Genomic DNA, 25229 nt, shown 5'->3' with positions numbered 1-25229 from the left:
GATAGTAGAAAGAAAATATACAATTTCATAAATCTTGGTATAACTGAAACAATCATTTTAACATATAATTGAAACACTAACAAAGCATTAGTGTATAGTTCATTTATTAAAACTTTGAAGATTACAAAAAATTTTTCTTAAAGTATTATCAGGATACAGTTTTCCTTATTTTTTAATCCCCATTGTTCATGTACATATTTTATTTAAAATTTCCTTAGGTAAATAGCTAGCTTTAGAATGATAGAGGATGCTTGCAGTGTTAGTCTACAGATTTGAGCTCTTCTTGGTTTTGCTGTTTAATTTACACTAAATTCAATTACTTGTGTAAACCGTGTGTTGCATCAAGAAGGCGTACCAGTAGGTGGCAGTGACACGGAATTACTGGAGCTGTAGAGATGTGCGCTGAAGTACGTCTGCTCTTTGGTACTTTAGAAATTATCTTCTTCCTATAAGACACAAGATTGGTTTTTCCAATCCAACTCCAAGGTTTTCCCTTGGTTGTGTAGTAAAACATTGTTTTATTTCATGAGTAAGTTCTGCATCGTAACAGGTGTGTCGTCAGGAATGTTTGCTAGCTGAGCACGGTTACTATTAAACAATTAAAATTTAACTTCTGAAACTTTTTAGCTTCTTACAATTCATACCAATATCTTGGGATTTATTTTTCACATGGTATATTTTTCACGCAAAGCGCTAGTTAGTGTGGATGGGTGGTCCTTTGGCACTCCACCTGGCCCTTGAGCAATTGTGGTTCATTGTGTGTAAATCAAAATATGTCTGAGGAAAGAAAAAGTCTTCATTTAGGAAATAGAAACAGGATTCCTAGAGTCAGTCTGAAGTGGTGTTGTTGCTGGAGTAATGTATTTGGCTTCAGGAAGACTGAGCTCGCGGCACCAGGAGAGCTGCTTGTGTCACAGGGCCCACGGTGACGGAGAGGCCGCTCACCATGAGCATCTTCTCTCTTTGGCCTATATATCTCCCTCCTGCCTTCCTCCAGTGCCGGGTTTTCTGCCAGGGCCCAGTGCTCTTGAAGCTTTCACAGCTCAGGTGGCTAGACAGCTCCGTGTCCTCACAGGGAAGATCGTGGTTCAGAAAGTTTAACTTCCCCAAGTCACTTAGCTCTTACGTAGCCGAGTTATTTCAATCCGGGCCTCTCAGAGTCCATAAACTGTTTAGCGCCTGTCACTGTTCTAAACACTTTGCGTTTTAAGGTCTTTTATTCTCACAATTGGTGAAGTATTGTTTGTCCGTATTTTACACATGAGAAAATTGAAGCCCAGAGAAGGCAAGTCACTTACTGAACGTTTCACAGCCACTAAGTGGTAGATGGGTACCTGGCCCCAGAGTCCACGTGCAAAGGGCACTGCCCTCACAGCACGGTAGTATCATCTATATCTTCTTAAGCTGTAGTGTTGTCTAGACACTTAAGACACTGAAATTTTATATGAAGATAAGTATCTGAAGTTTTTACTTTTCTATGTTCTCCATTTCTTTCTAGAATTTTATAAGATACAAATATTCTATCTAATATATAACGTGTTTAATATAAATTGTCTTAGTTACTGGAATGACAACTAATCTATTAAGCAGGCATTGCTATAATACATTATTTTTTCCTACAATTTTTCTTTACCTTCGGAAAAACAGTTATTACATTTTTCAGCACCCCCTACTCTGAGTGTACACCTCCACAAACACGAAACCATGCAACTTAAGTGCGCGTTTATATAAGAACATTGTGGGGGCCCTGGGGGCCTCAGTCAGTGAAGCGTCCGACCTCAGCCCAGGTCATGCCGGTCTTGTTGCTTGTGAGTTCGCGCTCTCTGACAGCTCAGAGCCTGGAGCTGCTTCAGATTCCGTGTCTCCCTCTTTCTCTGCCCCTCCCCCTCTTGTGTTTTACCTCTTGCTCTCTCCTAAAAATAAACAAACATTTACATAAGAACATTGGTTGAATAAATTTTAGCACATCACCATGATAGAGTATTTTGTAGGAAAGAATGAAGAAAAACTCTGTGATATATATGGAGGAATGTCCAGGATACAGTAAGTGAAAATAGCCAAGTGTGAAAGAGTGTGCTGCGGGATATGGTTTGTGTAAGAAAGAAGGAGGAATAAGAACACTCATGTATAAATAGGGAGGTACCCTTTTTGGTTTTGTTTTGTTTTGTTTTAAATATACAACAAGACTCCTAGGACGGGTAAACCAGAAACTTCTGAGAATGTGCACCCATAGCGGGTGCTAGATGGGAGATAGAGTGTCTCTGCACATTTTTATGTAGTTTGACTTTCAGTCTTGTCCCAGAGCAAAGAGGATGGAACAGAGCAAATCCGAGTACTCAATACGAGCAGAAGGAACTGATCCTAACTATATATGAAATTGATAGTGTAACCACACAGGAAAAATAACTGACTCAGTCACCTTTGAACGGAGTACGCAGACTCTTCATTCTTAGTAGAATATGTCCCAAGGACAGAATTAACTGCCAAGAAATCTTGAATAAGTAGGTTTGTTGTTGATAGTAGTTTTGCTATTATATGTACCTCTGAAATCCTTTTGAGCGTATTGTAAGATATAGTAAATGAATAAGTAAATAGGTATTTGGGGGCATTGGTGCTTTCCTTGTGGGAGAAGGGAGATTCAAATATTGAATAGTAAAGATGTGTCGCTTTGTTAACATTTTTACTTAAGGGCATAGTGTAAATTATATGCATCCAAGAACTGTACTTCTTAGTACACTCCTATGATTTTGGTAACCTTTACACACACGCCACACGTAGTTGAGAATCACTATGTTCACGTACATAGCTTTATTGAAAGCTTAAAGAAGCCCAGCATTTTGTTTCATGGCACCAGGGTGAATCACAAACCACACTTGGCGGGTGGGCTGATTGATTCTAATGTCAGTACTGGTGTCTCTGAAAGGTGTGGAGCCAGTGGTTGCAGAAGGGTCAGTGCTCATGAGTGTTTTCAGAACTGAAATCTCCAAATGCCAAGAAGTCAAGTTAGCCACCTCAGATCCTGCAGGAAGGAAGGAAGATGGACAGTCCATCAGTGAGATCTATTTTGATTAGACCTCTTTGATTAGTTACTCTCTATAACTCGTGGGTTAGTAAGTAATAGTTTTTTCTTTCCAGAGAATTGCTTTTTCCCGCATGTTGTTAAACTACATAGAAAATGATGAGCGTATTTGTGTGAAACAAAGCTTTTAACTTAATGTTGGGCAGCACTTTAGATGAGAAAGTACTAGTTTTTGAGTTTTCTACGTAATCTTTTGCTGGCATGGTGGCTGGAAGATGAAAGATGCAAACGGAAGAGGAGTGATTTGATCTCTATTTTAGATACTGTCATTTGAATACAACATGTGTTCCTAAGTCTTGCCTTTCTTTTCTTGAAGAAACCAAGATGAGTAGGGAATAGAGACCTGTGGCTTCCCTTGATTTTTGTTTATCCATTCTAGTTGATTTTCTTCATTTAACACGTATTCACTGTGAGTTTTTACTGTGGGTCAAGGCTTATACGCCTGACCTTTAAGCTTAATAGTGTTGCTGGGCTGGCCCAGGCAGTGGGGTGCATAGAAGGACAAATATAAAGAGCATATTATGCCCTTTAGGAACTTATGTGTATTTCAATTAAAATTTTTTTCCATTTGAAAATACTTTCAAACTTACAAAAAAGTTGCGCGAACAAGAATAGTACGAAGAATCCCATGTCCCCTTTATTCAGATTCATCTGCAGTTAAGGTTCTCTTTCACTTGCTTTATTGTTAGTCTCACACTGTCTCCTCTGCTGACTCTACACACACACACACACACACACACACACACACATACATACACACACGTTTTTCTAAACCATTAGGGGGTAAATCAGCATCACTTTTGTCTCTAAATACTTGAGTGTTGAGGAACTTACATTCAGACTGAAGGTAACATTTGAGACAATTGAAGGAAAGGAAAATTGTGGTGATGGCTCAAACAATTAGCAAATTAATAAGTTTCATTAATATCAGGCTAGAACATTGCTTTCTGGATGATAGAACACTTCTTGGGCTGAAACCACTGTTCTTTGCTTATAGAAAATTACTTGACTGTCAAACTGTATGACTTCCTTCTGTTCGAGGAAATGTTCAAAAATTTATATTGTTAAAGAATAAAAATGTATTTTACAAAAGATAACATATCACCTATAGTTTAAACGTAATAGTAATTTTTTTCACCTTGTCTAAATAGAACATTTGCCAAAGAAATATTTTTGTTGGGGTATTTTTCATCATGTAATAAAAAGAATTTGGAGTGAGTTTTTGTAGGGGGAATATTTTGTTCAAGTAAACATATATCTCCAAGTCTACATTGGAAATATAATGAGATAACTAAAACTTTGTTTTGCTATTAAATTAATCCATTATTTTAGACTTCAGCACTAGGTGGGTCTGCCATCCATTAATGGGTTGGATTCAGTGGGATTTTTAGAATTTTTTATTTAGTTTTATATGCCTACAAATACAAAGAATATTTTGTAGCTAGTCTAAGGAAAAGAGAAAAAGACGATGTAGTAAGAATCTTCGAGACTTCAGGGCGCCTGGGTGGCTTAGTTGGTTAAGCGTCCGACTTTCCGACTTTCGCTTAGGTCATGATCTCGCGGTTTGTGCGTTCGAGCCCCGCATCGGGCTCTGTGCTGACTGCCAGCTCGGAGCCTGGAGCCTGTTTCAGTCTGTGACTCCCTCTCTCTCTGACCCTCCCCTGCTCACGCTGTCTCTCTCTCCTAGAAATAAATAAAACATTTAAAAAAAAAAAAAAAGAATCTTCGAGACTTCATTAAGGAATTGACTTAATTGACTTTAAGATGATTTGGAATGAAAAACTATAGGAAGACAATTTGACTAACATATTGAAAGATCATATATTGGAATATGTTAGAATAATTTAGAGGACTATTTCTAGTTAACCATAGTTGAGTTCTTTGATTCCGTTGCTTGTCATTTGAATAATAAAAAGTTTTATTTACAGCAGAAAAAAGCAGCAGTGTATAATTGATATTCATTTATTTTATTAAATCTGATTTGATAAAAACAATCAGAAAATAGTATTTTTAATGCTACTAGTAAAATTTATTTTTTAATCCATAAAAAGCCTCATTTATTTTTATAGCAATTTGATGACACATCTGCTTGCTGTATTCAGCTGAAAAAGAAAATGTTGGTTCTTGGTGTTTGGTAAAATTGCTTTGTTAAATTATTTTCTAAATTGTTCAACTTTTAACAAATGACATTTGATACTAACACTAGAAAGCAATTTCAGCTAATTAAGTAGATCCCTCTATAAACCATTGGAACATTAAGATGACATACTGTTCATTCAAGATTATTTTAATTGGTACAATTATTGTAATTTTCTTGCAATTATGTGTTGAGCTAAAAGCTTTTGTCTAGATCATTTGAGGTTTTTTTTTTTGTTAACATACATTTAGGAAGAAGAAAGGGAGTAAAATAAAAACTATAGATAAAGATTTTCTGTCTACTTTTTATTACAATGTTTTAGACAACCACTGAAATATGTTAGTATAAAACTTTATTTCTGCTATTTTTCAGTAAGCATTTTAAGCAATGATAGAAGTTTTTAAAAGATCAGTTTAAGTAGTCTTCGTGAAGATAATGTTTAAATTTCTGTTTTGACAGTACTCAGGCAATCTTTTACTCAGGATGATATGGTCAGAATAGTTTTGTGATAAGGATAATGCCATGCCCTTTTAATTGTTTAAAACAAGTAAGTTTTGAGAGAGCTTTAGAATGGTAGCCATCTTCCATGTCATTGAATTAGCTGTTTGCTGAATAGGCGCTGTACACATCCGACTTATAACATTTATGCTCAATTCAGTATCTTTAAATGATTCAGGTAGTGGTATTTCTATACTTGACATTTTTCAAAATAAAATCTCATGTCTTATGATGTTTATACCTGGTATTCAGCCACAATTTTCCTCAGCTGAATTTGCTCCTCCCTCGTTACGTCATGCCTCCCTTACCTCTCACTGACCTCCTTCCTCTTTCCTTTACAGTATTTGTTGCCCCTCCTCCGTCACGTGGCCCAGATTGAACACGTGTTTATTTCTGTTGCCTGTGGATTTAAGTCGGGAATTTCAGTAGCATGAAAACCTGGATAGTAGTTTAGATTTGTGAAGAAGTTGTCTCATCTCCTCTGTAGTACAAACTACAACCTTTGTGCTGGTGATATTTCTCCTAATTTTGATTTTGAGATACTAGGAATATTTATGCCAAACACTGTTTCAAGCATGGTGCTTTTGGTGCTTTTTATATGTAGTGTAGAATCTTAATGAAATTCTATCTTTCTAATAGGAGGTGACTTCTCTGCATGTGTTGATGTTGTCACCATCCTATACTTATTAAATTACTGTCGTGGATATAATTTTTGTTTCCATGTTTTTTCTCAAAACACATTTTCCCTTAATATATATCATGTAAATACTTTACTCAGGGTTGTTCTTGTTGGGAAGGGAAAAGTTGAGCAAAGACTTGAAAGGAAGCGAGAGAATTAGCCATGCAAATGTCTGGGGAAAGCATTTCTGGGCAGAAGGTACAGTATGGACAGTGGTCGTAAGACTGGAGAGTACCTGGAATGTTCCCGTAACAGCACGGACAGAGGATTTGGTGTGGCTAGAGAGGATGCAGTAAGGGGACGGGGTGACGGATGAGGTCAGGGGAGTGTGGGACATGGAGGGTCATTGGGAAGGGTTTGGCTTTTACCCTAAGGAAAATGGAGATCCATGGCAGGGCTTTGAACAAATTGCATCCACACCCTTATGCTCTAAGGTGCCTGTGGTTTGGTTGTGTCAGTGTAACGTGGCCTAAGTTAGGGAATGCTGTTGACCTAAGGGAACATATTTTGAGAATCCCACGTTGGGAAGGGGATAGGCGTGAATCTTGGTGGGTAATTAGGGTAAATGAAAAGTTGTGCAAAAAGTAGGTGGAGGTCCCACAGTAAAGATGAAATGAATAATAACACTTAACTGCGCTCCTTGAATATGGGAAAGCTAAGAAATGAACATCTATAGATAGTCTTCTTGCAGTTTTTGAAGAAAACTAGTTATTCCTAAACATCTCCATTAATTTATATGACTAATTTCCCTGTATGTCTTTCCTGTTGTAATAATTTCTTGTTTCTTAAGATCAATTTATTCTTTATCTTCTCGTAAAATGTTGGATTTAGAAACCTACTTTTTGGATCATTTTTTAAACTGCCTCCTTTCCTTTGGACTTGCCAGCTGCATGGTTTGTGCCCCAGTCCCCACAGTTAAACCCCTGGTTGAGAGTGAATGAAAGGTGGTTTCCACAGCATTGACTGATAGGTTAGTGGTGTGGAGGGCAACGGATGAGTGGCTTGTAAAGTAACATTGAATTTGATTTATGAGTACTATCAGATGGAAATGATGGTCAGTGCGTGTCAGCTTGGGACAAAGTCTTTTCTGTGGACAAAGAAAAATAATTGGTCAAAATTCGTTATACAAGCATCAAGTTTATCTGGAGTTCTGAACAGTCGTAGCCTGCCTCTCCAGCCCATTCTCTTGCCTGATCCCTCTTGCTTTTTACCTTTCCAAACCTGCACTTCTCTGTGGCCCAGCCTTTCTCCCTCACCTCATTCTTCTGGTCACATCTTAAATGCCACAGGGTCAGGAAGCCTTTTGTGACCAGGCATACCCTATTCTCCCAGATTTTAGTAGATGTGCTCTTTCTATACTGGTATGGTCCTTCATTGTTATATAACTATATCATAGTAACTTTTCTATAAATATTTGCGTTTCTCTTCATTATTTGTTTCCTGAACTAGACTGTTAACTCCGTGGACTGTAACTTCCTTAAACCTTGCTGAATTCCTCACCCTAGACATTCTTGGTATTGAGTAAGGAGTAGTGATTATTTTTGAAAGAATAAAGAAACATGCTGATGACCTTTGGATTGAGGAAAAGCATGGATTGGGGGAAGGTGGTAAATGAGAAGCCGCATTTTACTTTGAAGAGAATCCTGTTCATAAAGACACCTGATCTTTGGTTCTAAACGTGGGTAAAATGTTTCATTTGTTATTAAACTTCTATATCCCTGGGTCAGGCACGTAGTAAGTTCTCAGTACACAACAATTGAATGGTCATTACATATTTCAGTCAACACCTAGAAGTTCTCACCTTTTGTTGGGTGATATTAAAATCAAAACAATATTTTTCATAGTCATTTCCCTGTAACTCTGAGTTCAGCTGTATTTTTAAGGTTTCTTGCATTTATAATCCTTTTATGAATGCCATGGTTTGGAATTGCTTCATATTGGCACACCGTTAGACAGGCCCTTCCCACATCAGTTCCTGCTAGTGTCAGTATTGTTTAAAAAGGACTTATGAGTTAGCTGGACTCCCGTTTTTGTTATGCTAAACATTTTGATCAGGTTCATTCATTAAACAAATATTTACAGAGTCTATTATGTATTGAGGACATGCTAATAAAAGTACTGGTTAGAATTACTTGCGTCCTCAGTATATGCCACACACTGGATTAAGCAGTTTGTATAGATTTTTTACTTTAGTGCTAACTCAGGAGGCAAAGAGTGGGAGCTACTTGGGATCACACAGCCACTACTGTTGGCGCTTCCCCAGGCCTATTTCTGGAAGCCAGGAGATGATCTGTAATTACACAACAAGGCAGTAGATCTGAGAGATTAGAAATACAGAGCTATACTAATTTTATTTTTATTTCCAGATATATTTTATTTATTTGAAAAATGAATATTTAGAATTATTTCTTATATATCAATGGGAATATTATTATGTATCAATGGGCAGATAGGAAATTTTCCAGAGGATTGCATTCTGCTCTATTAAAAGAATGTAGACTCTTACCAACTTATGTAAAACCCCAAATAAATGCTTCATTCAGTTCTAATTGTGTCTAGTAACTGCAGTAGTTCTGTAGGGGGTGCTTAAAGAAATCAGTTGTGATGTTTGACACTTAAACAGCTGGTACATCTGTTTATTTAAGCCTTTGTACCATTTTTATACACATTAAGTGGCTGTAATTTTTTTAGGTAGCTTTTCGGTAGCTTTTCATTTGCTTTAAATAGGATAAAATCGATTTTAAAAATATTTTCTCATTTAAACTCATGATGCCATGTTCAGTAATTTTATGGTAATATAGAACAAAGAAAGAATTTTAAATGTTCCAAAGTTGTGTGTTTCTAACTCCAACATGAAAAACTCAAGTATATTAACTAAGGTTGTTTGAAATCCGAAATAAAAAAATTAACTTCTCTAAAGTATATGTTTTAATTTGTAAAACAAAAATATTACCTGTGCAGGTTTAAGATTGATACTATAATACAGTAAGAGTATTATGCACATTTACATTTTAAAACACTCAAGTCTGATTACTGAAGGATTCAAATTTGCCATATATGTGTGTGTATATATATATGAAATTATTGTTTCAACAGAGGTTTATGATTTCAAAATTTCTAGTGAAAATAATTTTAGGGCTCTTTGAAATAGGAGAATAAACAGCAAAAGTGCCAGTAACGGAAACACTGAGGGAGGGAGGCGCTGCGGTAGAGCCATGCGCCGGCCGCTCGGCTTAGCGGTGCCCAGCACGTCCACAAGATGGGGGTATTTCACTAGAGACGTTGCTAAGCCCTGCTTCGTTTTGCTCGTCCCTTTCCAGAGCAGAGAAACAAGGAAAACACTAAGTTTAAATGTGGATATTTTACACTTTAAAATTTAATTTACGTGCTTATTTTTTTAAAATGGGTTCCCAGGACATTTGTAAGCACCGAGACGCTTGCTCATAGGCAAATGAGTGGTTATCTGATCGTATGGCATAGTCCTTATTAAGTTTTGGAGTGCCTTTTCCTCCTCAAATTCTTTTCAATTCACTTTTGGGAAAAGGGTGGATATGAAGAAAGGGGAGAATTTAAAATTGATCTACTTAAAAATAAAATGGGTCGTTGTAAAAATTTGTATTTAGATTAAGAGCATTAAATTCTAATACTTTTGTAGAGCTTAGGTTCTATTATTAAACGTTAAGTCTTTAAGATAGCTTGTCTAGTAAAGGTTTTGTTTTAATCTGAGGCATATTCATCGATAGACCAGCTTTGATTTCAGAACCTTCATTGTCTATGCTTTTCAGAGCTTTCTTATAAAGCATTTGCTTCCTCTGTATGGTTAATGGAAGGATTTTTAAGAATCTAAAAGGAAACAATACTAGGAAGATCCCGTACTGCTTGGCAGCACCTCACAATATTGTTAGTGTTCCTCAAACAGCTATGAGAATTGGATCTCATTTACTTTCATCTGAATATTTTTTAATACATCATAGTACAAACTCTTGACATGAAGCAATGGGCTTTACATTTTTATGATAGATACTATTTTCATGTTGAGTCAGTTGTATTATTTTGCCTCTCTTCACCTCTTTACCAAAGTCTTCTCTTATTACCCTAGCTTGAAACTATTGTTCCATCATCTGAATGGGTATTGTCTGATCACTTGCACGGTAGCAACTGGGTAGGCATCTGGCTGTAGTATGTGGTTTTTCAGGCTCCCCCAACCCTGTGGAAATCTTTTTGCAGATTAAATCTTGTGCACAATCCCAGTAAATAAAGCAGAATGAATATAAATTAATTGATTCAAATGATAACATTTCCTAATAAATTCAGTTAGCCAGAAAAATGAGCTGTTCTGAAGAATATATGAAAATTGAAACGCATGGATGATCCCTGCAATCTTACGTTAGTTTAAACCTCTCTTTGTTTTTCTACTTAGTTTTGGTGATATAATATCAAGAAAATTCTGAATCCTAAGTAGATACAAACGTTACTGAGCTTTAAAAGTGCTTTGCAGTGGCAGGGTGTTTTCAACCAATTTGGCTTCATAAGTCATCACCAGTATCATGTGACAGTTGCTCCCATTTCTTCTAATTGGTTGGCGTGTCGGGTGCTGCTTCTCTGACAAGGTCCTGTCACCTGAGTCACGTCATAAACTAACACTGTGATTTTTGAGCTGTTACTTATACTCTGACTCAGGCATGTCGGGTAGAGTAGCGTACTCGCTTGCCTAGTGTTGTGAAGAGGAAAGTGCTGGACTGGATTAATTTAAAAAAAAAAAAAAAGGAATTTAAATCTGCACGTGAAGATGGAGGAGAAGCCTTATTTCAAAGTCTGCAAAAAATTAAAACAAAAAATCAGGATGACCTTAGGCTTCTATGTCGGCCTTCTTCTTCAGTGTGTTAAAATGTAATATGTAACAGTGTTCTGTTTTATTTTAAAGAGTTAAAAATATGTAAATCGCTAATTAGGAATTCCGAACCATGGCTGTGGCACCCCATTTGAACCAGTGCAGGGAACAGGGCACAGCCTTTCGAATCAGTCCAGACGGGTACCCGCTCTGCCACTGTTTCAGAGGTGATGTCAGGCCTGTTGCTTAACATCTCTGAGCCTCAGTTTCTTCATCTTAAAAATTGAAATGGTACCTCATGGAATGTTTGGGAGATAGAAGTCAGATAAACTAGATAAAACTCCTGGCTCAGAGAGTGGCAGCTGGTAGGTATTCTACAAATACTAGTACTTTAAAATTTTTTCTTCTCAATTCCTTTTAACCTTCAAATATAGTTTGCTATTAGATCACATGTAAGAAAAGGGATGTGTTCCTCACAACATTTGACACAACACATATGAGGCCGTATCTGTAATGTACGTGAGCCTAGGCAGATAACCTCTTAGAGCTTCTTATTTTACCCCTCCTGTTTGTCGATCCTTTCTCACCCCTGTAGTTACCAAAATCGCAACCTTAAAGCCAAGTGAAGTTACGCTTCTGGTGTCATTTTTACACCAGAAACCAAGGGAGCTTAGTCGTGGAAGGGATGGTGTAGGCCAGTGCGTTCCTTCATTACTTTGAGAGAAAGAGCATCTCCTACATGGTGGGTGTGGGAAGCATCCACAGGGCCACCCACAAGATGGGAGAGCTCTACTCCAGCCCTCTGAGGTAGGGAAACTGGAGTTGAGAGAGCTTACAGGACTTGTCCCAAATCACACAGTTACCCAGTGATTCAGCCTTTTAAATAAATTTTTTAAAAAATTTAAAAGGGGGGAGGGAGGGGCTGAGAGAGAGGGAGACACAGAATCTGAAGCCGGCTCCAGGCTCTGAGCTGTCAGCACAGAGCCCGATGCGGGGCCCGGCCTCATGAACCCTGAGATCATGACCTGAGCCGAAGTCGGACGCTTAATCGACTGAGCCACCCGGGCGCCTTCAAAGGATTTAATATTGCTTTTAAAAAAAATGATAAAGGAGATTTTTTAAATTCCACTATAATATACAGTGTTATATTAGCTGCAGGTGTATAATTTAGTGATTCCACATCTCTCAGTGCTCATAAATGTACTCTCATCCCAAGGAGATTTTTATGGTCACAAAATTTTCCTTTATATCTAGTCCTAGTTCCTTTTTCGGTTTCTGACTCTGTTGGTTACTCATGTTCAAAGCAAGAAGCGAGCGTGGCTGAAACATAGAAACAGGACATGGCCAGCAGCACAGGCTCGTAAAGAAGTGTGAGCATAACTTGGAAAAGGGAGGGCTGTGTCATGTGAGGTCTTGGATGGGGTGGCATCTCGGCCACCAAGATCGTATCTTATTCTGTCCGTGTGAGGTCTAGCTGAAGTCCAGCTGCAGATATGCAAACTGTGGTCTCAGTGATAGTCTACTGAGTTCGCATACTGAGCACTTAAAGTTTTTTTTAATTACATGACTACATATTTCCGCCAGTGTAAAAAAGTAATCTGGGCCCTAATATTTTGACCAAATAGGAAGTATAACACAGTCTTGAAAATATACACACCTTTAGTGGGAAATAATCTTTTTAAAACGTAGAGGAAGCTGTTCTGCTAAGCAAAAGAATAACATTGTTTAGCTCTGCCAATGATTTATTTGGAAACTCAGACAAGTGCTTTCACGGTTAGCATTATACACCCCTAACTGGACCGTCCTTAAGCACATAAGTCAAACACATTAAATACTTGAAACCAGAAACTAGCAGACCTGAAGGCGTGGCATGATTATACAGTCACCAAGCCACAGATAGAGGCGCTGTGCTGCTCCCTAGTGTACTTACTGAGTAGGATGCCTCTAAACGGCAGCATTACCGTTGTAAGCTTTGGAAAGTAGGTGCTAATAAGAGCACTGGACACTGTGCACTGTTGCTCTGAGAACAAGCTCTGACCACTGCGTGCAGGTGCCTCTTTTTCCCTTTGTTCCACTGAGTGTTCTGCGCCCAACACAGCCTTGTGTATGTGGGCTGTTGTCGTTCCTATTACTTTATTACTTTTGCTGCTTTAGCTACAGGTACCCTGGGCTGATGGCCTTTCCAACATAATATGAAAGGTGACTCATGGAATTGTTATCCTGGTACTTTTATAAGAATCGTAGGAGTGATTAAGGGATGCAACGGGGCACCTGGGTGGCTCAGTCGGTTAAGCGTCCGACCTCGGCTCAGGTCATGATCTCACAGTCCGTGGGTTCGAGCCCGGCGTCGGGCTCTGTGCTGACAGCTCATAGCCTGGAGCCTGCTTTGGATTCTGTGTCTCCCTCTCTCTCTCTGACCCTCCCCTGCTCATGCTGTCTCTATCTCTCTCTCAAAAGTAAATAAAATATTTTAAAAAAAAATTTAAGGGATGCAGCAAAGGCAGTACATCAGAGGGAAATGTATAGCTGTAAATGCCTATACTAAGAAGGAAGAAGGACCTTCATGGCCTAACTTTATACCTTGAGGAAGTAGGAAAAAACAAATTTTTAAAATTTCAAAGCTAGCAGAAGGAATGAAAAAATAAATATGAGAGCCAAGATAAATAAAATACAGAACAGAGGAACGATAGTGAGAATTGACAGAACCAAAAGCTGTTTCTTTGAAAAAGATCAACAAAATTGACAAACCTTGTACTACGGCTGACAAAGAAAAAAAGAACACACAAATAACAAAAATCAGAAAGTGGAGATATTACCACCAATCACGTAAAAATAAAAGGGATTGCAAGAGAATAGTCAATAGGTGCACAAAAGGCATTTGACAAAATCCAGCATCCTTTCCCGATAGAAACACAAAAAACTGGGAATACCAAGGAGCTTACTCAACATGAGAACAAGCGTTTGTAAAAGGCCCACAGCCAACCTCATTCTCAGTGGTGAAACACTACAGGTTTCCCCCACTGAGACAGAACATGACAGGGGCTCCTGCTGCTGTGGACTGCATGTGCCCCCCCCTCCCCAAATTCATATGTTGAAACCCTGTTCCTTAATATGATCATATTGGAGGTGGGGCCTTTGGGAGGTAAATAGGTTCAGTTGAGGTCATGAGGGTAGAGTCCTGGGATTAGTGTCCTTATAAGAAGAGAGAGCTAGTTGCACACCAGGGAGAGGGCTCTCAGCAGAACTTGACCGCACTGGCGCTATGATCTCAGACTTCCAGACTCCAAGAACTGTAAGAAATAAATGTTGTTTAAGTCCCCTCGGTCTGTGGTATTTTGGTTTAGCAGCCTGAGCTGACTCATACACCCACTTTCACTACTGCTGTTCACTATTATACTGGAAGATCTAGTGAGTGCAGTTAGACCAGAAGCAGGAGGAAAAGGATCCAGACTGGAAAGGAAGAAATAAAACTATCTCCAGTTGCAAATGGCATGATCCTGTATATAGAAAATCTCAAGGAATCCACAAGAAAGCTCCTAGAGCTAATAAATTCAACAGAGTTACAAGCTACAGATCAACACAATATCATTTGTGTTTCTACACCTCTGCAGTCAACTATATGAAAGGAAAATAAGCAATTCTAGGGGCGCCTGGGTGGCTCAGTTGGTTAAGCATCCAACTCTTGATCTCAGCTCAGGTCTTGGTCTCCGGGTCTATGAGTTCAAGCCCTGTGTTGGGCTCCATGTGCTAGATGTGGAGCCTACTTAAAAAAAAGAAAAAAAGAAAAGAAGAGAAAGCAATTATATTTACTACAGCATCTAAAAGAATAAAATACCCAGGAATAGGAGCACCTGGGTGGCTCAGTCAGTTAAGTATCTGACTTGGGCTCAGCTCATGATCTCCTGGTTTCTGAGTTCAAGCTTCATGTCGGGTTCTGTGCTGACAGCTCAGAGTGTAATTACAGTGAAAGTTATTTACAAAAGAATAGAGTTCTTTGGGAACAATGCATTTTTTCTTTGTATTCATTCTACAGATACTTATTAAGCAAAAGTGATGTGACACTATTCTGCTCTAGGCTCCGGAGATACAACAGGGAATAAAACCGAACTTGTTCCAAGCTTTAAAGGAACGTACAGTCTAGAGAGAAAAGAGACGTTCACAAAACAATTCCACTAATGATTATGAAATTCCAGCTGGGATATGTGGTGTGCAGGAACATATATAGAAAGACTTCCTTGAACTTTCTTGAAGTCTTCCTTGAAGGGAGTTGGGCAGAGACAAAGAGTGAGTGGAAATTAAGGGGGTCAAGACAGAACAAGAGAACGTAGTTAGCTCCTCAGGTGTTCAGGGTTTTCAGTTGTCTTCCCACACATGTGGACTTCACTTCATCTTTTGTTTCTCACGCATTGACGCCAGTGCTGAGGCTGCTTTCTGTCTGTGTTCCATCTCTCTCCCAGAAGTGCCGTGTGCATAGAGCTTTGTTTAATAAATGGGCATTCAGTGATAGAACGTATTTGAATCTAGATGGGGTTAAATTTGTCTTCGGGTAAAAAAATTCTGAGCCAGTTAAGAGTTTTCCCTAAGTTTTTGAAGGAAATTTGTCTTCTTTTTAACCTTCTAGGATTAAATAATGACATTATTAGGCGGCCACTTTTGGATAAAGTATGATAAATAATGCCTTCTTCATAAATTATGCTTTTTAGAACCTGTTTATATTTTGATTTAAAATAGAAGTTTTTTCCCATGTAATTTAAGACCTTATTTTGAATGGAAGTGATCTGAATGGCTTATGTAATTTCTGCCAAGGAATTAATATGGACTTTCTATAAACCACCGTCATTTATAATCAAAATGCTTTTAACTTACATTGGTGTTGGCATTAACAAGTACTGCTCGATTGGTAGCATAGAAAGAAATTGCATTTAAACTTACTAGGAGCTCATTGATGCCTGAGGTTTTATAATGCTTTCTGTGGGCCATTTAACTGCTGGCAACTTTAATTCACATGATTCATAATACTGGAGATTTAAATTCACTCTTAATTGAAAAGTGAAGTTACTTAAATTCTTTAAATACTAACCTTTGGAAAAATATCTGAAAAATAAAGACACATATGATTTTAGTGGCCCACTGCCAAAAGATTATCATTTACATAAATATCTCTTTCAGTAGAAGAGTTTAATGTATTGAGCTCAAAAGGTTAGAATTGAGACTTCAATCTGGAAACCAGCAGTAGAGTGTTGGCTTGTGAACAGCAGTATTGTTCATCATATTGAGAACACTGTTCACATTCAAGTTTAAGCAGAGCTGGCATTAAAATTCAGTTAATTTGTTTCATGTGACTTGTCAGCTGTGTGTTTTTATCTAAATCTTTCTAGCTTCTCTTAGTATTTTATGTTCAACTCCTGAAACAGATGAACTACCTTTTTAACCGTTTAAACTCTGAAATTTTGGCCACTGCTGCAAATGATTCTCTGTAACCAATTCTCCCCAGTTTTTCATTTCATTTAAAACATATCACTAATCAGTTTGAATGTCATTTTAACTTATTAGGGGTAATCTCCCTTCAGAGGGCTCTTCTGTCTCGTGCAAGTGTGCGTGAGTGCACGCGAGGGACTCCCTGAAACTCATTAACACAACATCGCTGTTCTTGTGTCCTTACCAGCCCCCTGTCTTTTCTTGTTTGCTAATTTTGTTCCCTGGGTTTTCCCTCAGATGGCTTTTAATATTTGGCTACTAGCCCAGGATTGGGTCTGAGCAGTAAACAAATAGAAATTTTATAAAACCTTTTTTGAAGCAGGAAAAACCTGTACCAACTTTTTTCTAGTGTATGTAATTTATGTAACATATATCGTATATTTCTTCTGTTCGTTGCAAAGGTAAGAACCTTGGTAACTCCATAATTACCGTGGGGTTCAGAGCTGGCCCGGCCGTGTGGCTTTGGGCGGTCTGGCTCATTTGTCCGAGGCTCACTCTCCTGTGTGTAAAATGGTAACTCGTTTAATCTTCACCAGGAGGTCCTCGTCGACATGTGAGGAGCCTGGAAGATCTGCTTTCCTTTCTGTGTCCCAGCCCGAGTTGTGCCTGTGGCCAGAGGCCCTCTAATTCCGCCCTCACACTTGTTATCTCGGTCATTTTGTAACTACCAATTTTTTTGCCCTTTTGTTTCTTCTTAAAAAAAATTTTTTTTAATGATGTGTAATGTGTTACTTATTTTTATAAATAAACTTTCAGTTACATGTAGAATTTTCCTTTTGCTAATAATGACATTAATGACCTTTTTCATTGGTTTCTTGTTTGAAGAATATCAAAGAATATTCCAACAACTAAAGATGTGGAGCCACTGCTTGAAATAGATGGAGACATACGAAACTTTGAAGTGTTCTTGTCTTCACGGACCCCAGTTCTTGTGGCTCGAGACGTAAAAACCTTTCTTCCTTGCACCGTAAACCTAGACCCCAAGCTGCGTGAAATTATTGCAGGTGGGTAGTAGCAGTAAATTTACTTGTTCTTATCTGAAGTTCTCAAAATAGTCCCCATTTCTAGCTTAGCGGCAGAAGTTTCTCTTGCTCCATGAAACACCAGGAAATACTGCACCAAGCACTACATAGGAGAACTCGTGCCCTCGAAGAGTAGGAAGCTTGATATCCTTTAGAGAATGGTTAAGGAAATGTTCTTGGTTAAACTCACTTTATTCTAATGTTTCTCATGAGGACCCACGCACCTGACTTTTTGCTTTGGAATCAGATGTTGAGATACAGTCACCATTTTAAGCTGTCAGCCCATTTTAATTTTTCTGTGACCAGTCTTAAAATAGGAGTCTCTATCCAAAGGGGCAAAAGTATCTTTATTATTACTTTCCAAATTTTAACTTAAATTTGTGGACGGGAACTTGAGGATAGTGACATTGAAGCTTTGGAATAATCTCGTTTGTCCTTGAGGCACCACTACATGCACATGCACACTCACAAAACCTTTATTGAGACACATCACCTTCTGTGTGGCACTGCTGACCTACCTTTGAGTTTTCCAGGAATTTTGAAGAGAGAGCCTGAAACCGCTTCTCTTAGGTTTCTCTTAGGTTATAAGGCTGATATCAAGGTGTGTTTTGTGGCCATGGAATTGTTTGTGGTTGTCCAGAGGTGGATAAGTCATATAGTTTGCAAACCTACAGCTTAGCAATCATTGTATTTATTAATATTAGACAAGTGAGAATCATTGATAGTAATGCTTTATGGATCCTAAACAGTTGCTAGAATCGCAAAAATACCTTAAAAAGTCACAGAAAAAAATTATTGTTCTGATAAGTGAAGAGAAGAATCCAGATGGTGACTTTTCAAATGGTGACAAAAGCTTTTCTGCAGAGTAGTTGTCCTTTCTAGAATGTCTATGGACAAGGTTTTCTTAGCCAAGATTTCCTGTCTCCTTGAAGCCACTTGGAATCCTTGGCAAGTGAAAAAAGCATGTCTCTATCTGGTAAGTAAGAAGGAGGTGATAGTTGGCCTAATTACTAAAGTCCTATTTTCTTTTGCCTTTGGGGTATCGTTGAATCTTTTAGATGTTCGTGCTGCAAGAGACCAGATTAACATCGGAGGACTTGCATACCCTCCGCTGCCTTTACACGAAGCTCCTCCTAGACCACCGTCAGGCTACAGTCAGCCTCCGTCTGTCTGCTCTTCTTCCACCTCCTTCAACGGACCGTTCGGAGGTGGGGTTGTGTCGCCTCAGCCTCACAGCAGCTACTACAGTGGGATGACGGGACCCCAGCACCCATTCTACAACAGGGTAAGACAGTGCTGGGAAGCCTCAATTTTAAGAATTTGTTTGAAGGAAATAGCAGAAGGTTTCTGGTAGGGATTCTGTGATTGCTCTGAAGTGCACTTTAGCTTTAAAATAGGAAAAATGTGAAGGTGGAATTTAAAATATATGATTTTTTAAATCCAAAGAATTTTTCACTTAACGGGTTCTAGATCTCAATGGAGTCTGAATGTTAGGGATGTTTTTTGCATTTATAAGAACATGAACGCCACAGGGTCATCAGTGGCCGTCCCGTGCTACAAAGGGAGCCGTTTCTCTACTTGTTCATAAAGAAATGTTGCATTTGTTATGTTTTGTATAATTATGTTGGCATTTAAAACAATGGTAAACTTGAATTTCCCCAGTAGTTTAGTAAACCTGTATTTAATATGTGTTACAGCTTTTAAGGGTGAGATAATGATAGAAGACACTGCTTGTAGGATTCAGATGTTATTGCCAAAGAACAGCCCGGTGGCCCATTTCTAAAGTTATATTTCAAGTTTCGGCAGACATGTATAATTGTTTACTTAGTATGAATATGATAATTTTCTACTTAAAAAGATGAAAGCACAATTATCAGTGGCCTACAGACCCTGTCGAGTTTAGTGGCCCAGGCTTAATGACCTTAAGTACTAATGTTTCCTACAGGAAAATGGAGCGTTGAGCCCTCCTAGCGTACTTTCTGGAGCTATACTCGAAGGTCCATTATAGTTTCTTATTTTCGTTGTCTCCCTATTTAGTCGAATTTGAGAAAAACATAGCATTCATAGAAGCCAGCTGCATGCCTAAATGAATTTCATGTGAGCTAGAAAGAAAGTGAAGTTTAGAATAAGTTGGCAAAGAAGGAGTTCCAGAATTAAAATTTCAGTTCTTGAAAAATGTTGGCCATCTGAGTACAGTTGACCCTTGAACAACACAGGTTTGAGCTGAGTGAGTCCACTTACACAAAGAGGGTTTTCTTTGTGTGTGTTTTTTTGGGGGGGATAAATACAGTACAGTACTGGAAATGTGTCTTCTCTTCCTTATGAGCTTTTTCTCTAGCTTACTTTATTATACGAATACAGTAGGTAATGCATACAACATGGAAAATATGTGCTATTTGACTTTCTAAGTTACTGGTAAAGCTTCCGGTCACCAGTAGGCATAAGAGCGAATTACGTTTTGGGGAAATCAGAAATTATGCAGAGACTTGTGACTACACGGAGGGGTCAGCCCTCCTAACCCTTGTGTTGTTCAAGCTCAACTGTACTTAGGGGCACTATTCAGGGAGGTCCTATGAATAATGTCATTCTATGCTTTCATTCAGACAAGGAGAAAAAGGATCAATAGCATTTTATGATGTAGTCCATCCTTGTAAGACGTAACTGTGTAGCAGACAGTGCTGAAATGCAGGTTTTTATTTAGCAATCTTAAAATCTCTAAGTTTACGTAAAATGACTCATTGATCAGTGGGTGACAGTCGAGGTTTTGAAACCAAGAAATGTATATATTTTTTAAATTTACCATACCATCTAGGCTGATATGATGCTTTAATAGCATTTTATCACTTTAAAAACACTTGAAATTTTCTCATGATTTTAGATCTAGTTATTATTTGTTCTAGTTATCTGAGGTTTCCAGTCTGAAAGTTAAAAGCAGAACAATTTTCTTAAATGGCAGTAGTTAAAAGGTAGGGGAGGATGTTATTTCAGCATAATGAAGCTTAATGAGTTTTAATCTTTATGTTTAGTCCATATAATTTGATATCTCCTGTTTATGTGAAGTTGGCTACAAATAAAGGCAGTGGTTACAAATCTCACTAAACAATGGATTCCCCATTAATAAATACACCTTATTTAGGAGATAAACTCTAGACTATAGGGTATAAAGTAAGCTTTCGGAGTAGTAACGTTCTTGGAATCCATGCTGGGTATTATACATTATACATTATACATATACATTGAGACTTTTTTCAGTCTTACTTAGCCTAATCTTTTTTTTTTTGTAAAGAACAGTATTCTATGAAAAGCCCATTCGGCTTTTTATTTCTTTTAAAAGAGATTGTGAGTTAATATTTGTAAATCACTTAGAAACTGACGTGTGGTAAGCCCGTGAAAATGTTAAAAAGAAATTCTTATGTGAGGTTGTAAGATGGAAAACTTTAGTTGCTTAAAAACCTCGTACTAAGTCAACATTAAGAAAATTTAAATACCGGTCTTAAATTTGGGTTTAATATCTGATAGACTGTGAGTAAGGTGCTTTTTCTTTTGTTTTGTCACTTGCATTATTCAAAATTTGGAGTTGTGTTTTATTGGTTAGTTTCATTTGATAAATCTCATCACATTTTGATTTCTATAATTGTTTATCCCCTTCTTTTGTTACGTGTTTTTTCCATAGCCATTCTTTGCCCCCTACCTTTACACGCCAAGGTATTACCCTGGCGGCTCCCAACACCTCATCTCACGTCCATCAGTAAAAACGAATTTGCCCAGAGATCAAAGCAATGGCCTAGTAAGTATAAAAAAGGGTAACTAAAGTATTAATCTAATAAGACACATAGACAGCGGTAGTAGTTTGGTTATTTCCTTTCTGTAACAGAAGAATGCAACTTATTTTATAAATAGCGTTAAGACACATAAGCTATTACTAACATAAAGTGTGTTTTGTTTTTATTTCTGGTAAATGTCTATGGAAGGAAAGTGACTAGCAGCCTCAGTGAATAAGTGTTGAGTTGTTTACAACCAGATTTTCTGGCTTATAATGCAGTGTTTGTACCAAAACTTTACAATTCTAAACCTTTACATCTGCTCATTTCTAAATTCTTTCTAAGAAAACATACATACCTGGTATCTATATATATGTGCACGTGTACACGTATATCTGTTAGCCCCGTGGTATAAAAGTTTGAGGATCTATTGGAAGAGCATTTTCATCTAATGGCAGACATTAAATAGGATAAGGGAATTACTCAAATCTGTGATAGAATCCAATCCAAAACAAAATACATTGTAAATTACCAGGTGTTCCTGGTAGTCAGCCTAGTTTAACAAAGAGCAACAAAAAAAGAGATTTCCTGTTAATATATGTTTATAAATTAGAAGATAAAAGCAGTAGAACTTAAACTTTTATTTAAAATTTACGTGTCCCAGAGGGCAGCTCCAGTCGCGCCCAGGTTTCCTGTTGTCCGTGATCATGTTAGCACCGTGTGCGGTCATCATCGTCGCCCGGCCCCCTCACCTCTCACCCGCACTCTTGTTTTGTGTTGTTAGGAGGTTATCAAGGAGGATGCTGCTGAGGGGCTTCCTTCACCTACAGACTCCTTGAGGGTAACGGAGTGGCCTTGTGGTGGGCACACGGGCCTGTCATCGCTTCCGCAGCAGGAACGACTGTCTTAGCCGTGGCGATGGCAGCTCCCTAACCCCGCCTCTCTGCTGTGATGGCCGCTCGTGTAGCCTAGCTGGATACTAATAACGATAGTTCACGGATTAACGTAAACGCGAATGTTTAACTTCACCCTTTATTTACTCTTCTCTTTCCCCTTTTTCAATGACACGAGATGGGCTTTTGTTTCACAGCCACCAGGAGCAGTCAGTGATGGTATTTGTTCCTTAGTATTGAGCTGTTTTCACCTTTGACTGGTTTTCTTCGGTCTGCAGTTGGTGCTGCACGTGTGGACTTCTGAAAGTTTCCCCAGCCCCTCCTTGAGAGCACAGAAGGACATTAGAAGCTAGACGGTGTAGACCCAGATGGATCTGCAGCGCCTCATTTTTAATCTGGGTGTCCACAGTTTATGAAACTTTAGCATGGACGTATTATTTTCCTTTATCTGTGTACTTACTGAAAGAAAATTTCTAGATAAACGGGGACAGTAGTTGATTATATAACTGGAATTATTTATACCTTTTTTTGGCTCACACCTTAAAGTGAGTTTCTTTTAAAAAATTGTATAGGAAATCACTTCATATATTTATTATTCAGGACTTTGTATTTAATAAGAAATGTGTTTAATGTGGTGAGCCTGAAAATCTTCATTTACTCAGTGTGGAATTTAGGGACCCGATTTGTATTGTAACTTCTGTTGATTAATTTACAGAATGTTATGCCCACGTAAACATAATCCATTTAATCTAGAGCACGGCTGAAATGCGGCATAACAGTCAGAATTAATGTGGGGAAATACTACATCCTAAGCTTACCCATAATTTTTAACTTAAAACATGCATTTGGGCAGGCAGTTCTAACTTTGATTTTCTTTCAGTTAATGTTTAAGAGAGAGAAAGACCCATCTTGGTGTTTTCATCGAGGAGCTGATGATTCTTTTTAAGTCATTAATGTTCTGAAGTGTTTGAGTGACTCCAGTTATCCAGGAATAATAGACACAATAAACCGTAATAATTCTATTTGGGTGTTGGGGGAATCTTTAATCCGTGGATCATTGCCACTATATGCAAGAATGACTTTTAGTTTAGTCAGAGAGCCTTTCATATATACATTCATGCATGTAATGCAATTCTCTAAGCTAAAATTCCTTAGCAAACTTTTGATGAAAATCACATACTGTGAAGAATTGGATGGTCTTAATGACACAGACATGCTGAAATAGTAGCTATTCCCATGCTTGAGTGTGTGGACAAATACTGACAATTAAAAGATACCTGGAGTTTCTTTCAGGGGCCAGTGAAGGAGCATTAAGCAAATTTAAAATGAGTTTTTGGGGAAGGGGAAATAATGCAATTCTTGTGATGTGTTTAGAAACCCAATAACAAAGAATAAAGGTGCTCTGCCTACATTAGTGCTTTTGTTTAGTAAAATAACCGTACTGTTTGCTGTTCTTTTAACATTAAAAGGTAGTTTTGTGATTGGCTTAGTGAATAGTAAATGCTTATCAAGCTTTCTTTGCTTTTAAGAAATTAACAGTGACAATAGCATGTAAAATTTGTTTGCTAGAAGACTAGTAAAAGTAGACACTTAGTTCAAAGCCAAACTAAAAGCAGTGGTGGAAATGTGAAGAGGTATCTGTACATGGGAACATTGTCTGGGATCTTTGTAGCTGAATCAAATTAGCAGTAGTTAATATAAAAAGTTATTTAGCCCTTTGTGGCTCATATGGCTTCCCAGTCCTGTGGTAGAAAATTTTCTATTTCTGAGATAACAGGACTGTGGATTGAGTCCACCTGCTCATTCAGCTGTCCCCTGCACGCAGCAGGTAAAGACAAGAGGTGCTTATAGATAAGTCAGGAGCTAGAAACAGTTTTGGACAAATTGTCTCGTCATTACAGACACAGAATGATGAGTAAAAATATAGACAGAATACCACCGGTGAAGCAAGACCGTAAAGAGTTAACCAACTGGTGCTTGTCAATACAAGTGGTCCCATCTTTTTTTACCTTAGGGAATTCTGACAGACCTTTATAAGGTAGAGCCTTCTGAAAACAATTGAGTTTTCTCACGTTAAGGAGCATTGTAATGATGACAGCTTGCTCGGGAAGGACAGCCAGGGACTTACCAGACAGGTTAGTGGTATGCCCAAGTGTTTCACAAAAGTGAAGGTGTAGAATATAAGACTCTATGCTAACTTTAAAAAATAATTTTATACTAGAGAAAATATATGCCAAATCTTATAAAACTGGGCAAAAAATTAGCATTAGACCCAAGATAATGTTCCCCGGAATATCAGAACTAGACAGGTGCTTTGAAAGCAGAGAAGTTCTTTTCAGAAATGAAATGTTATCAGAACTCCAGTTCATAAAACCAGTGAAAGCAGAACTGTGGCCCCCACCTTGGACTTGCCTTCCCTCTCGAGGATCCTCGGGAGCTCTGGTAGCCTTGGCCTCGCTCAGCTTCATGATACAGAAGAACGTTCAAGACTGGGTCTGTGAGACTTGCCTGAGGTTTACAGGAGGGGAGCGCCAGATGTACGACTGGAATCCATGTGGCCTGTGTCACAGCCCGGTCCTCAGACATGCCGCCTTCTTTGCTCCTGTTAATACTGAGCATGACTTAGCCGGGTACTTGATCGGAAGTCAAACAGACCCTGGTGGTTAGCTCTTTGGCTTGGACAGATTACTTAACCTCGTGGCTACCCAGCCCTTTCATCTGGAAAAAGCAGTCCTACCCCATAGGTCTGATTTATGGATTACTCAGCCGCAGCATACTTTAAGTACTTAATGAGTATTATTATTACTACACCAAAGGCAAATTTCATGGAGCTTTAGAGACTCAGAAATTA

The 25229-nt window shown here is 38.3% G+C and overlaps 1 protein-coding gene across 11 annotated transcripts in view; it reads left to right on the top strand.

Moving 5' to 3' along the window:
• The window catches only part of KIDINS220 (kinase D interacting substrate 220), a 91232-nt gene that overhangs the window by 44352 nt on the left and 21651 nt on the right, over positions 1–25229 (top strand). For 7 of the 11 annotated variants that reach the window (XM_077750968.1, XM_077750970.1, XM_077750969.1 and 4 more), the window contains exons 22-24: positions 17528–17706; positions 18783–19009; positions 21398–21511. In XM_077750968.1, the coding sequence (XP_077607094.1) occupies positions 17528–17706; positions 18783–19009; positions 21398–21511 (520 nt within the window). The remainder of the gene's footprint in view (positions 1–17527; positions 17707–18782; positions 19010–21397; positions 21512–25229) is intronic. The other 4 variants (XM_077750971.1, XM_077750972.1, XM_077750967.1 and 1 more) reach the window with 1 other exon arrangement.

The sequence above is a fragment of the Crocuta crocuta genome, unplaced genomic scaffold (genome assembly GCF_008692635.1).
Source record: "Crocuta crocuta isolate KB4526 unplaced genomic scaffold, BGI_CrCroc_1.0 scaffold129, whole genome shotgun sequence".
NCBI lineage: Eukaryota > Metazoa > Chordata > Mammalia > Carnivora > Hyaenidae > Crocuta > Crocuta crocuta.
Note: the sequence above shows the minus strand (reverse complement) of the source record. Positions and strands in the feature narration are given on the sequence as shown.